Below are 14,854 nucleotides of genomic sequence, written 5' to 3' on the forward strand. Positions count from 1 at the left end.
TCTGGGGAAAAAAGGGGGGGGGGGGGGGCTTTTTATCAAACTTAAAGGAAGATTAGGGAATGAATTGACTGCATAAAGGTGAAGTCACTGTAGATTAGGGAAATGATCTGTTAAGTCTCCGAGGTGCAGAGGGGAGCAAATGGCTTGCAGGGGAATATCCAACAGGTTGCCTAGGGCCTGGAGTTGAGAATTAGGAAATAATAGCAAGAAGTGAGAGTGGTAATATACAAGTAGGAGGGGTGGGTGGGTGCTAGAGAGCTTGCCCAGATCACGGAAAGCATTGAGAAAAGTTGGAATTTAATCTTGTAGCAAGGCTAAGCCCAAGGGAATTCCCCATCTGACTTCCTCAGGACCCTTCTGTGTAAAAGGGATAAAAGAGGGGGTGCCAGGTCTCTACAAGGAGCTTCTCTTCCCCTCAGGCTTCCTCTTCCTTTTCCCTTGAGAGAAGAGGAATGAGACTTCTGCCCTCCTGAGTGCTATAGGTAATGTATGGGTGTGGGGGGAGGAGTCTTTGAGGTGACACCTCTGTCCCATTCCCCCCCACTGGAGCCACAGGACTTTGCTTTGTTCTCTACTGAATCCTCAGGGCCTAGAATAGTGTCTAATGCACACAGTAAGGCACTTAGTAAATGTTTGTTGAATTGAATGTTGACTAAATGTGTTGAATGCTACCAATGTCTCAGAAAGGACTTTTCACACACACACATAAAATAAATAAAGCCAGAAGTAAATCAGGTGAAGGAACCTAAACACCAGTCTAAGGGGTGGTCTCCTGATCCTGCCTGTCCGGAAGGCAAATAAGAATGTGGCTCAGAGAAACTAGAGCCCAGGATACAGTGCTCCTGGCCCAAAACTAACTGGCAGTAGGGAAACAGACTGCATTGGATATTTGCAGACTGAGACAGATGCAAGGGCTTTCATCCCCAGGGGCTGAGCTCGTAGCCTCCCCTGCTGGTTCAGTGAGTGAGGGCCCAGCGCCTGTGTTCCAGGTTTCAGACCAGCTGAAGCCAGCCAGACCTGAAAGGCTTGTGTTGGCAGTGCCAGTATCCGCCCCTAATCCTGCCAATTTGGGTGGCTACTTTCAGAGCACTCTGCAGGGGAAGCAGATTGGACTGCAGCCCGTCCAATCCACTGCTGCCTATAGTTTGCTCTCTGTGACGCGCTCACTGTTAAGAATTCACCTTGCTCGTACAGCCAGAGCTCACGCTCTAGAAGAGAGTAGTTTCTCTCTGTGAGGGAACAGTTCAAGAAGAGCAAGCGGTACTCTGCCCAAGAGAACCCAGACTCCTATCTGGCTTTGTTCAGAAGGTCCAAGCTCAGAAAATACAGGTGGGTAGAAAATGCCTCACTGGGAATTTTTCTCATCATTTCTCTTGTATTGAGAGGCCTGGAACAAGGATGCAGCAGGGTCTTGTTTAAGGAGGGTACTATTAATAAAGACAAAGCCACACACACACCCCAGAATGAAGGGACCAGGTGGGCAAGGCAATTGTGACCTTCGCTACAGGGTTTTATTTCTGATGTGTGCATTGCTGGCGTGCTTGTCCTAAAGCCCAGACCCTTAGAGCCTCTCTAGAGTCCTATAAAATACATACATGCCTCTCTGGTTAAGTCCAGGAATTTTTTGGGAGAATTAGGAAGAGCGACAACTAGGGAGAGCTGGGTCCTCCCTCCACCAAGTGGCCTGTCCAGCAGCCTGGATCCAATACCTTAGCTCTGAATAAAGTATTTCAGCAGCTTCAACATGCAGGTAAGCATTCCAGGGCCTCTCCCCTCAGCCCTAGGCTGTGTACCAGCCCCAGGCTTCCTTCCTTACCTCTGAGTCTGGTTTCCACACATCTCAGTGGTGTTAGGCAGAGTGCCCCTCCCGCCTCTGAGCAGAGTGACGCAGCAAAGAAGAAAGAAAATAACAGCCACTTATTTACTGAGCACTTACTGGGCCGAAGGCACCTTGCTAAATATTGGCTATGCATTATCTCCTTTGAACATCACAAACAACTTGAGCAACAGAGGCTCAGAGACTTTAAGTAACTTGTCTAAGGAAACACAGCTAGTAAGTGGCAGTTAAGGTTTGATCTCAGGTTCAAGTTTCATAGCCTGACTGTGAAGCCTATCTCCCTGTATTCAACTTGCCTCTTCCAGAATGGACCTGTGTTTCCTACTGTACTTGCCTTCTCACTGCCAATGTGTATTCCACAACTGCTCTGTTCTCCCAGCTCTCTCCAGTGTGAACATAATCTCCCTCTCAGTAGCCAAATACCCGTACCTTTTGGAATCTTCAATAAAACTATTGGCGTATTCTCTCCCCCCCACCCCCACCCCCACCAAGTCTTCCCATCCAACCATTTGCCAGTTCCCGTGCCCTTCTTTCTAGGAAGCAAGGCAGGATATGGGTGGCCTGAGCAGGCTGCATACCACTCTGAACAGGCATCTATCTGTACATTGCCAGCTGATTTGTAATGGTCCGCATTGACTCTGCTAAGAAGGAAACACAGCTGTTGGGACCAGACACGTGGAATGGTGTGACAACTACAGGTTGGCCAGTGATGTTAGCATTTCATCTTGTGACCCACTGACCCTCAGCTAGCCCAGACCAACTATAGAATTAGGGAGGGCTGGGTCTGGACATGGGGATCAAAAGGGACTGAGGGAGAGACCTAGGCTTAACTGTCTTGCATAGAAATGAGGTCCTGCTATAGCAGGGATAGGGAAAGCATAAATGCTGATTGAGCTGATCCCTTTGGACAGTATGCCCAGGGGTTGTCAGGATATGCATCTGGCACAAGGACCATGTCTGCTCTCCCTCTGATCCCTTTGTCATTCAGCCCCTGCATTGGTTCTTCCTTTCTCTGCCCCTCTCACCCTCTCTCAATTCAATTCTACTTCAGGTAGGCTGCCAATGTCTGTCTCTGTTGTAAACTGTTGCCTCTGTCTTCAGAGTGATTGTTCATCCTTGTGGCCAGCTTTCCCCCTGCCCCTGGAGTCTGCTCCCCACCTGGAAGCCCCTCCCCCTAGGAATGTGAATAAAGCATTTCCTGTCTTCCCAGCTCCAGAGGATTCCCTGGATCTGAACTTTAATTGGCAGGCCTCTTCTTAGGCTGACCCACCCTTGGCCACTACAGAATTGTCCTACCTACTCTTCAGTCTCCTGTGAGAGTGAGTTGTGCATAACTAGAGGTTCCCAGTTTGTGAAAACACTTTAATCTGAGTTCAGTTTCTTGTAGCCAATCCTGTAGGCTTGACTCATTGAAGATGATAATTAACCCATTGCTAATTGACCTCAAAAACCAGCCAAACAGCTTGTATTTTTACCAGCCTTGGTTGTGGATTTGTAGGCTATTTTAAAGTTTCTTAATAATCTCAGCAAGACTTCACTTTCCTGTCTGCATCTTATTTGCTCTAAGGATATTCTGTAAAATTAACAAGCTATAAAGTTTGATTGAAGGTTTCAACAAATGTGAGAATAATTGACTGCATTTAGAGAAACAAGAAAAACAACCTGTAAACTTGAGTTTGTAGGGGAAAACCCGTGTGATTTTTCTCTTTAACCAGAGGAGCAATAACAAGCAGGACTTTCTAAGACCAAAAAATATAGAACTGGCTGATAATGCACGTTTAAATTCTGATTCCCTCCAAATCAAAAGCTCAGAAAAAGAAATTTTGAAAAATCTAACCAACCACTACGATGCTCATGCCTTCCAGGAGGTCTGTATGGAGAAAACAGGGACCCATAAAGATAAAAGAGTTTCTCATTCCCTGGAGTCTGCATCCAGAGGAGCCTGGTTCCACTCTCTGACCCCGCCTCCTGTTCCCTTGCTAAACTGGGGTGGTGGTGGGAGGTGTCCTCCCTTCCCCATGGCTGCTTTGAGGTGTGTGTATTAAATCTTACAACTCAGACTACAGCAGACTCTGGTGCCTGGTGCTCAGTTCCTTTTCTCTCTCGCCCTCCCCTGTTTTCCATAAGACAGCTTAGATCTCTTTTTCTTTTTCTTTTTTCTTTTTTTTTAGATCACTCTTTCTGTTTCTACCTGGGCATCTCTGCCCAAGGTGGGCATGCCCTCTGCTGAGTGGCTGTGGAGAGTCACCAGTTTTCAGAGAACTCCATTCTTGGCTTATCTGTCATTCCCTAAGGTTCCCAAGATCAGTAACTCAATCTGCCTTCCCTCTTCTCTCTGGACCTAGAAGTTTCTTCCTTCTTTCCTCAAGACCTAACCTTCCTCTTAACTCCAGCCTCCACCTGCCCCCATGCATGCTCACATTCTGTCTTTCTAAGGAACTGAGCCTGGGACTGGCCAGGCTCCTGCACCGCCTTGCCGCATCTCACTTTCAGTTTTCCTTTCTGCTTGGTTCTTTGCGTGTGGACCTGATCGGGTGATAACTGGAGCCCTGAAGCTAGAGGTTTCAGTTCCCACTGACGGGGCACGCTGCCTCAGATGGTCCTCAGAAGGAAAAGGGGCTTTCTCTGGGTGCCTTGCTTTCAGCTCTTCCCTGACCTAAAGCCCCAGTTTGTTTCCAAAGATGACTGGAGTGATTTATGTAAGACATTTTGTCCATTAATTCTGGAGTTTCTAATAATCTCTGCAGTGAGTTTCCCTCCAGAAGGGCCATGACTGCCAATGAGAAGGTGCAGGGTCCCGGGTTTCCTGGGGCACTCCCTAGCCAGCAGCCTTTTTCCCCACCTCTAGCCCCAGTCCAGCACAACCTGTTAACAGACGAGGAAGGAACACCATGCTGCCCAGCTCTCTCCCCTCTAGAGAATCCAGAGTTTGCCCAGAGCTACAATGTACATACCACTTACATTCTCTGTTTTTCATTGATACAAGATGGAAAAATATACTCATGAAAAGAGCTGTTGTGGGGATTATGTCATACACTTCATCTGGACTCCTTCCTCTCCAAGCAGGGAGCCTAGCTTTTACCCCTCTCCTACCAGGAAGTCCTCCTGGGCCAGCCAAAAATTATCTCGGAGTTGGCTCTTTGTGGGTGGTTTGAAGGGCTTCTTCCATCATGATGTCTCTTATTTACCATATTTAAATGTTTGTCCCCCAGGTTCAAGTGCTGGAGGCTTTGTCTAGGAGAATATCATCAATCTGTGAAACTCTAGGGTCCTCACCCCTCTAGGCTCATTTCTCATACCACAAAGCAGAATGCTTTAGCTGGCATGCTAGCAAGCTAGAGACAGGAGGCTTCTCTGTGCCTCTGGGCAAGCCCTAGACTTTGTGCCTCTAGGTTCCCCATTTACCGAATAGCTAGAACCCCATGTCTTTCACCCACAGTGCACTTTGGAAAGATAAGGAGACTGTGTACAATCTTGGCTGGTCCCCTGCTAGTTGGATTGCAAAGGAACAGGGACCCTCTTCTAAAAGGTTGGGTGACTTTTCTTTCTCCAGACAGGTAGAATCCTTTTCAGGCCTCTTAGCACCAGCTCAAACACCCCACTGGATCAAAGCCCTTTTCAGAATCAGCCAAGAGTGCCCTTGTCCTTCGTGGAGGGACTAGTGGCCCTAGTAAACAAAATCTCAGGGGAAAGCAGGTGCCTTCTAAAGGAGTGAAAATGAAAAAGGGACTATTGGGAGGGGGGGCGTTCCATTGTGCTGTTTAGTCTCTGTGAATGACAGTTCCCAGTGATCCTCTAAGGATGTGTGCAGGCAGGCTCAGGATGTCTGCATCCCTCGGTCCCGCTGTGCCCTGGAAATCCCCATCTCCAGAAATCCACATCCACACGTGTGGTCTTTCTCCCTCTTGGCCAGGAATTGCACACTTCCTGAGCCACTCAGAATGCCACCCAGCCTATGTTCTAACAGCAGGAATTTTCCTGCCCTCCCGTCAGCACACACGCTCGGGCACACTCTCCTCTTCTGGGTGGATTGCTGCTGCACATTACAGGAGTGCCAGTATAACCTCTCACCATCCGGGTGATGCCAAGGACCCTGGCAAGCTTCTTTTCTGTCCTCCTCCCCCCTAAGCCCCCACCTCCTCGCCATTCAGCAGTAGCAGCCTCATACCGAAAAGGAAAGTCCTGGACCCATTACATAATTCTCCATAGTGCAAGCAGTAGCTGGGGCATAAGGTCAGAGGTCATAGTGGGGTCAGGTGGCTGACACACACTGTAACGACAAGGTGGTTAAAATTAGACCACAGAGAGGAAACTGGCAGTCTTGTGGAAATGCAGAAGTTTCCTCTGCAAGTGTGAGGCTGGGGATTCAGGGAGGCCACTGTGCGTGCTGCCTGCCAGGCTATTACTCATTTCAGCTCTGTTCTTTAATGCCTTTTAGCCCCTGCTTCTGTATTTCTAGCCTTCCTCATCACATGTTTGAATACACGCAATGGAATCCATGGTTACCTGCCCTGGTCCAAGGAGAGCTTCCTTCCTCCTTCAAGGAGGTGTAAGCCCAGGACCAGGCACTCCAAGCTCAAGACAACTATTCTTTCCAAAGCCTTATCTGGGTAGCTGAGCACCTTTTAGGTTAGCCTCTCAGGTGGAGGTAGTTGAAGTGCATAGCCTGAGATTCAGGCCTGTAGTGATTCCAGGACCATTGGTGAGGGTGAGCAGGAGCCACTCCTCGGCAGGGAGAATAGCAGGTTTTGATGGAAAAGGGGGTAGAGGATGGAGTCACATAGCACCTGCGATAGAGTGGTGCTCGTTTCCACAGTGTCCCAGGAACAGGGATCATGCCTGCCTCTTGGCTCCTGATGGTACTCAGCCGACTTTCTCTGTGCTTGTCAGTCCTTACTGTGAGCTTCCTGTGTGCCCCACTCCCTGGCAAGGGGAGCTTAGGAGATGTAGTCTTTGCCACCAGTGGGGTTATTGTCCAAGTGAAGGAGTAACAAATGCACCTGTGAAATAGCAACAATCAAAGACAGACTCCAAGTTCATACTTTACTGTGTGATTCAAACATAGAATTCCCTACCGTATTGTGGAGTGGGAAAGCTTTGAGGGGGCAGGGGACACTCAGTATGGGCTAGAGTCAGTGATGATGAGAACGGGCTGCCACCCTGTGGCATATCTGACCACTGAAGTGTGTTTCCCTGCGTGGATTGGCCTTCACCAGCTTCCGAGCTTCAGATCAAATAGGGCCCCTCCTCTGCCTTGGTGGGTGCCCTTTCATATGGAGGAGAGGACCGCAGAGGCCAGAGATGGAGAAAAGGGCATGAGGGGGTGCAAGCAAAGCAGATGGGTTTGCAGGTGAGGCCACCATGTGTGTGTGGTCTCACAGGAAAAGGACCCCAGACAAGGTGACTATGGAGACTTCATCTGAGACACTTACAAATTTGACGATTGCTCAAGATATTGAATTTCATTTCAGCTAAATCAGCCCCAGCTTCTCTGACAGCACTGGCTTATGTGCTGATGTGGCCACATGGGAGCAGGATGGCGTGAACCCTGGAGGAGCAGAGCTTTGGTGAAACACCCCCACCTGCTTTGCCTGTCTCCCTTCTCCTGACAACAATTTCCTGCCTGAGCCCAGTCTCTGAGTATGAGAAGCTCTTAGGTGGGGCAGAACCCGCCAGGGGAAGCCCAAAATGATCTGGCTGAAATGAAACAGCCAAGAAAGCCCTCATCATTCATTTTGCACTCAGCTGAAAGTTCTCCTTTTGGGAGTCTGGCGAGAGGGGAGCTTGGAAAAGAATGGAGAGTGGCTGTGAGGGGTACCAGAAAGCTGTGTTCTGTGAAAGCCACCAGTGGTTGGCACTCCACCCTTCCTTCTATCAATTAGATACCAAACTTAAAAGAATTTAATTTATTCTTTGTTATTATCAGGACTTCGGGGGGCAGGAGGGAGGCACAACCCCAGAGGATACCTGTCACTGATTCTGGAGTTGTCTGCTACCCTCGAGATGACCTAAGGAGAAACAGTAGTGACTTTCTTCCCTTAGAAGATCTTGGTCCTCACCCCTTGGCCCTTGCTCACCGTGTCACACATGCACGCACACCACACACTCATTCTGTCTCCCTTGCCCAGCAACGTTGACACATTCTTATGTGCTTCGCCGCCAACAGTGTCTCTCATCTTCATCTTCCCTTTCAGAAAATGCTGTTTTTCTTCTCTCCTTTTGCCCTGTAGGTTATTGCAGCCGACTGCAAAAGGGTCACAGTGCTGAAGTATTTTCTGGAAGCCCTTTGTGGACAAGAAGAGCCTCTGCTGGCATTCAAGGGTGGAAAATATGTGTCAGTGGCACCCGTCCCAGACACCATGGGAAAGGAAATGGGAAGCCAAGAGGGAAAACAACTGGAAGATGAGGTACTATGCGGGAAGAGCCCGCTGTGGCAGAGGGAAGGCTCCCCTTCCTCCCCCTCCAGCCCTGCTCTGCCCATGGCTTCGACTTCTACCCCTGGTTATTTATAACCACTCAGAGCAGTGTCGATGTTAACGTGACCAGCCAACTTCTCAAGAGTGCACTCTGCTGGTGCCCCTTCCTGCCAGTCCCACCCCAGTGCCTCCATCTCTGCTACGAGTTCCAGATGCTTCTTTTTAATGTTGCATTGGAGAAGGGAGGGAAAGAAAGAGTTTAATAATGTGCAGCTCCGGAGGCTTAGGAAAGGGAGTGGAGGGGGGTGTTAGGGTTCAGGCTGAGGATCAAGTTTATAGATGTGTGGAGCTCAGCGCAGCACAGGCCTGAACTCCAGCCTCTAGCACACGTACAGGAAGAGCTGACATTGCTGGCCCCGTGTGGAAAATCACCAAAACCTCCCTCCCTCCTGCACATCCTGATGTGATTAAGGAATTCTCTTGTTTGTTTGCCCTTGGTTGTTCCTGTAGCCCTTGCTTCACTCCAAACCGTGTGCGCTCACCGTAGTGTGCGCATGCGTGAGCCTGTGTACCTACCCCTGCTAAACCTCACTGGCAGTTGCCCTGCCATGCATGTATGTGTCTTTCTGGGGGTGGTTGCTGTCGTGGGTCTGTCGGTGCTGGGCTTGTGTGTCAGTTTAAGTTGAACACTGCTTCCAGCTTCCCTGCCGTCTGTGGGTTCTGAGTAAATGTGAGTGTGTAGCGGTGTTGGCGCATGTGTGTGTTTAATATCACTGCCAGCTGCCCTGCTGTGTGTCTGGGTGTGGGTAACTCTGTCTGGGTGTGTGTGCACACAGCTCACTTTTGCCTGATGGTTGATTCTTACCTTCTTTTACCCCACAGTGTTAAAGACAGAGGGGACTTAGGTGGGAAGGAACGTGGGACTTAAGGAAGGGACGGAAGCAATTCCAGCCAGAGGCCAGGTCACCCGTAGGCCAACACAGTCATTTGGCCCGCAAGAGTCTCAAGCGCCTGGTGGAGCAGGGTGGGGTGCAGGGATGAAATCAGCAACAGGCCAGGGAAGCCAGATGTCAGCTGGAAGCTGTCGTTTGTGATCTGAAACAGTGATAGAGTGGCCACCTTTGGTTCAGTCTTCAGAGCGCAGTCTTGGACTGGCTTCATTAGAATAGCTGGAGAACCCCACCCCACCCCTGATGATACAGGCTCAGCTTCCAGGACAGAGGTGGTTCCAGGGATAAAGCTGAGCCCACGATTCCAGACTCCCCAGATGAAACCTGGGCAGGAAATAATGGGAAAGAATGAGCTGTCAGCATGGGAGGAGACAGTGGGGTTGCTGAAGCCATCGGGGTGTCCAGGCTTCAGGCGGGACAGAGCAGTGCCACCCAAGCCCTGGGTACTGTGCAGGGAAGCATGGGTGGGGCAGTGCTAAGTCAGTTATCTCACCCACACCGGGAGGCTGAGGCAGCCATGGAAGGTCAGGAAGGCTAGCTCTCCAGGATTGCTGTAAGAGATGTCCTCCGGCCAGTGGAGCCTGCAGTGCCAAATCAAGTTAAGCAAGTGAGGCCCAGAGAGAGGGGCTGACCCACAGTTCTTTCACTCCTACAGGGAACAGACCAGTTCTCTGGTCCCAGACCTTGGCGGTGCCCCTACTCTCTCTCCTTCAAGTCTTATTAACCAGACAAAGGTTGTGACCCATGCCACACTGCCCACTTCTTCCTTTTCCCACGAGCCTTCTGAGTTCCTTGTATGTTAGTGGCCCCTGGGAAACCCTACTTACCCAGGTCTGTGTAATTTCATAACCCTGAACTTCCTCGTTTGCTGTGAGAGCTGAGCAAACCTCAGACAAGCCTTGCTGACCCTCCTTTGACCTCAGTCAAGCTCACTCAGAGCCCCATGATAACCCAGTGTATCCTGATCAGAGCAGGCAGAGGCCTCGTTCCCTCGTGGGCCAGTCAGGCATCCTATTCCACTCACTCCAGTCCAGGTTAACAAGGAAGTAAATATGTAGTGTCTTCCTCCTTCCCAGGGTCTCTCTGGAAGTGCACCATGTGACACCATAGCCTGTCGGTTGTCAGATGAGTGGTAACTGCAGACAGCACCCAGACCCCTCTTAGGATAGTAGCAGTTCTGGCCCCATCCTGATATCTCATCTGTGCTCAGACGACAAGACTGAGTCACTTAAGCTGATCGGGAGAGAAGAGGTAGATACTTCTTAAGGCATCATTCTTCACGAAGATAACAGTCTAGTTGCTTAGGGATGCTACCGAAGCACCTGTCGTTCCACCCTAGACTCTGCTACCCCACACACTTTACCAACCACTTTCAGCCAAAACTCCACTGGAGAACCATCCGGATATGGGCAGTTAGGGGAGAGAGCAGGGTGTACAGCACAGGTCCTCGGTGGGGCTATGGGAGACCCGGTGAAGCCGAGCCACTCTGGGATGGATCTGGGCTCACCGTCCAGATTAGGCCCCCACCCCTGTGCTGGTTGGTATTATTAGTAAGAGCACAGACTTTGGAGTTTGACTCACTAGAGTCCCTGCTATGTCACTTACTAGCTTTGTGACCTTGAGCAAATTGTTTAACTCTAAACCTCGGTTTGTTCATTTGTAAAATAGGGATTATAATAGCATCTGTTTCTCAGGCCATTGTGAGCATTAAATGAGTTAATACATGAAAAACAGCCCTGTCCTTGGCCAGTGCTAAGCTCTCAGTAAATGGTAGCCATTATTGTCATCATTGTCATCATTATCATCGAGTTAGAAACACAGGAATCTCCTCCTACTAAATCACTCCCTATTGCCCATGCTAACCCTGTCCCTCAAAGGAAGCTGCTTGGGCAGCTGCATGTTCTCTACTGACCAAGGCCAAAAGTGAGAGAGAGGAATGGAGCCTGGGACCACCCGGGGAGCAGTGGCTTCTGAGAGCTGAAGCTGCAAGCAGGGAGGTGCCATCCCTGGGGAAGGCTCCACCAGCCTGCAGGAGACTCTTAAGCTAGCAGCTATCTCCCAGCCTGCCCAAGCTCCGGTAGGGCAGCTGACCAAGGTCATGTCATGTGAATTCCTATAAGGAGGCCCAGCCCTGACACCACCAGGCTGTGGTCTTAAAAAGAAACCAGGGCAAGGTCTGCTGAGCTACAGCATCTGCTCCCTGACGCTGTCTGGGGCAAGGGAGCTTCCATGCCTAACTCCCAGCTGTTGGCCAGAATTGATTCCTATCAGATTATTAGCATGAATTAGATTTAAATTGGGTTGTTTAACTTTCTCTGTTGTTTTCCCTTTTGGTGATTTCAAAACAAAAATAGACCTAAAGTTTGACTTTGTGAGTTTGTGCAAAGGAGAATGAAGAGCTGTGAGTAGAAACATGAAAGTTATCCGTGAGAGTGACTTACGGTGTGGTCTCTGACTCTGGCATTCAGAAAGAGTCCTAGAGTACAAAAGGGAGCAACAGTGGGGGAGGGAGTAACAGCTTCTCTTTACCCCTCACACCTTGGGGCCCTTTGTAAGAAATGTCTAAAGAAGCTTAGAGTGGGGGTGCGGGAAGGATAGAAAGGTGGGTCTGGTAAGTGTCATGGGCTCACAGTATCCTCTCTTTCCTGGCCTGTTTCGCCACCCAAAGGAGGAGGATGTGGTGATTGAAGACTTTGAAGAAGATTCAGAGGCTGAAGGCAGCGGGGGCGAGGATGACATCAAGGAGCTTCGGGCCAAGAAGCTGGCCCTGGCCAGGAAGATAGCCGAGCAGCAGCGTCGCCAAGAAAAGATCCAGGTGGGGCCTGCCTGGGAGGATGGTCCCATCAGGGGCATGAGGGGATGTGAGCATGGAGCAGGGGTAAGCAGGATCGTCTCAGGAAGAGTCTCACATGTCTGGTTCCACCCCGTTTTCTTTTTCTGTCACTAAGTTCTGATAGCACATTTGGTGCCTGGAGGCTCCCTCCTCCTGGGATCTAAGTTTTGAAGTTCTCCTGAACCTTATCCGTACAGTCCCAGAGAGGCCAGGGACTCTCTGTTGAGAACACCTGTTCTCAGGGGGGGAGAATGTCATGGCCACAGTCTGCTTATCTGGATTCCCAGTGTGATGGCCAAGCCCCTCTGCAGACCTCTAAACCTTCCCAGAGAGAAACTGCTTGATCTCCACACAAGGATTCCTCCACCATCAGCCCTCTGTGGACCCATACCTCCACTTCCAGCAAGTTTTTCTTTTCTTTTATCTTCCTTTTTTCCTTTAAGCTGCACCCGTGGGCATGCTTATTGATTCCAAAGAGAGGAAGGGAGACACAGAAACATCAATGTGAGAGGAAAACATTAATCCGTTGCCTCCTGTACTTGCCCTGACCAGGGATCAAATCTGACCGGGGACCGAATCCGCAGCCTAGGTATGTGCCTTGACTGGGGATTGAACCTGCAACCTTTTGGGGGCATGGGACGACACTCCAACAACTGAGTCACCCAGCCAGGCCAGCATGTTTTTTGTATGGCTCTTCCAGGTCTGCCTTCTTGCACTGTACGCTCACTGCCTCTTATCCAGGGCTCAGGGCAGACAGGGAAGAGCCAGTCACACTCTCCCATTTAACTATGTGCTTGGGAAGCATCAGGCCCCTTTAGGAACGTCTGTTTTCAGCTCTTTTCAGACACCCTTCACCTTTGGCAGAGGCCTCAGTGCATGAGGTCAAGCAGACCTGACCACGGTCTGGGCTCCACCACTTACTAGCTTTGTGATTTTTGGCAAATTGTTTAATTTCTCAGAGCCTGTTTCCTCGTCTGTAAAGTGAAAGTGGTAACAGCACCTACCTCTTAGAATTGCTGTGAAGCCTACAAAAACCGGCCCATGTAAAGTGCTTAGCACAGTGCATGGCACACAGAATGTGCTTTATAAATGTCATTGTGGGCTAATATTGTTCTAATCACCCATCGTACAGAGCCCCGGCCTAAGCAGGGAATAAGCATCAGTTGGGATCCGTCTTTCTTTAGATATTTTCATGTCCCCTGCACACTGGAACCCAGTGTGTGATACCTCTGCCAGCACCATCCACCCCAACCAGGGATTGTTTCCTTCCGTATTATGGCCACAGTCTTGCTCTGTAGCCAGCACTGCCTCCTCAGCCCTCCTGTGGTCTCTGTTGTAGCCCACTAAGCAGCTTCATCCTCACGTCTGTCTTCCTGTTCTGTGGCTCTTTTTTCCCTCACCATCGGTCTTACCAAAAGTTCTGCCTATACTCACCACCTCTATTTCTTGATTCTCCACTCAGCAATTATATAATCTGTATCATAAGTCACCAAGTGCCTGCCTTTATAAGTCTCAATCCCCATCATAGTTGACCTCCCTGTAGCATTGGACCCTGAAGCTGCCTTCCCTCAGCTTCAGTTTAACAAGTAAACCCTCATCTCTATCTCTGTCTCTGTCTCTCTCTCTCTCTCTCTCTCTCTCTTTCTCTCTCTATTGACCTAGGCTTCCTCACCACTATTCTTTGCTTGGTCTCCTCCTTCTTTCTGTTATTTTTTAGTCTCAGCGCATAGAGTTGGCACTCAGCAGGTATTCCTTGAGTAACTTAATAGATGGTAGCAACTAGAGCATCATCTTAAATTCCTTGCTGGGTTTTAACCCCTTGGGTCTGATTTCATTTTTTGTTTTTTTATCAAATCTATCTGTTCACTCATTTATTCCCCTCTCTCTATTCTCATTGCCACTATTGCTAGGCTAAGCCAGGTACTGACTTGGGTTATAGCAATCAAGGCCTCTGCATCGCAAAACTCCAGGGGGTGCTGCTTACCTTGTAGCCTGTGAATGGCACCTCTTGCAGTAGCGCAGCCCACAGCCTGCGTGCCACGTTCACTGCCTCCAGTGCATCTTACATGTCCTCATCATTCTCTTCCCAGAAGAGCCGTTCTCCTGCTCAGAAATCATCAGAGCCTTTGCTTGGCTGGGTCCTTATTATTGCATTCAAGGCTTTCTTGTGTGTTCACAACCTCTTCCCAAACCCCTTGAGCCCTTACCTATGTATTACATTGGGCAAAGTGTTTAACTTCTCTGAGCCTGTTTCCTCATCTATAAAATGAAAGTGGTAGCAGCACCTACCTCAGACCTTAGAATGACAGTGCATGTAAAGTGCCTGCCCACACCGAGGCCCTCCTGCCTGGACAATACAGTGGGGCCTTGACTTACGAGTTTAATTCGTTCCGTGACGGAGCTCGTAACTCAAATTACTCGTATGTCAAATCAACAGTGAACGAGTGAGACATGTGATGCTGGGCTGATGTTGTGGCGTTCACTGTGACGTTCGCTGCGCCAACTAGCGGTGGGGTATCTGAAGCTGGCTCGTAACCCGAATTTTAGCTCGCAACTCAAAGCAAAAAATCGGCCGAGAGACGGCTCGTATCTCGAAAAACTCGTTAGTCGGGACACTCGTAAGTCAAGGCCCCACTGTACTACCCTCCTCTCCTTTCCCACTCTTGGATCTTTGTTCATGCTGTTCCCTTTTTCCTGCTCCACATTTCCTGTTACCTATTGAAATTCTATTCCTCCTTCAATCCCCAGATGAAACTCCATCTCCCCAGTGAAGCTTTCCCTGATTCCCCCCAGGACTTAATCTCTCTCTGCTCAGTGT

The 14,854-nt window shown here is 49.6% G+C and overlaps 1 protein-coding gene across 2 annotated transcripts in view; it reads left to right on the forward strand.

Annotated features, from left to right (window-relative positions):
- SMG6 (SMG6 nonsense mediated mRNA decay factor) overlaps positions 1-14,854 on the forward strand; it is a 210,132-nt gene that overhangs the window by 177,950 nt on the left and 17,328 nt on the right. For both annotated transcript variants that reach the window (XM_005858302.2, XM_014529296.1), the window contains 2 exons: positions 8,068-8,244; positions 11,872-12,018. In XM_005858302.2, coding sequence (XP_005858364.1) covers positions 8,068-8,244; positions 11,872-12,018 — 324 coding nt within the window. The remainder of the gene's footprint in view (positions 1-8,067; positions 8,245-11,871; positions 12,019-14,854) is intronic.

This window comes from Myotis brandtii, unplaced genomic scaffold, assembly GCF_000412655.1.
Source record: "Myotis brandtii unplaced genomic scaffold, ASM41265v1 scaffold1167, whole genome shotgun sequence".
In the NCBI taxonomy this organism is placed as follows: domain Eukaryota; kingdom Metazoa; phylum Chordata; class Mammalia; order Chiroptera; family Vespertilionidae; genus Myotis; species Myotis brandtii.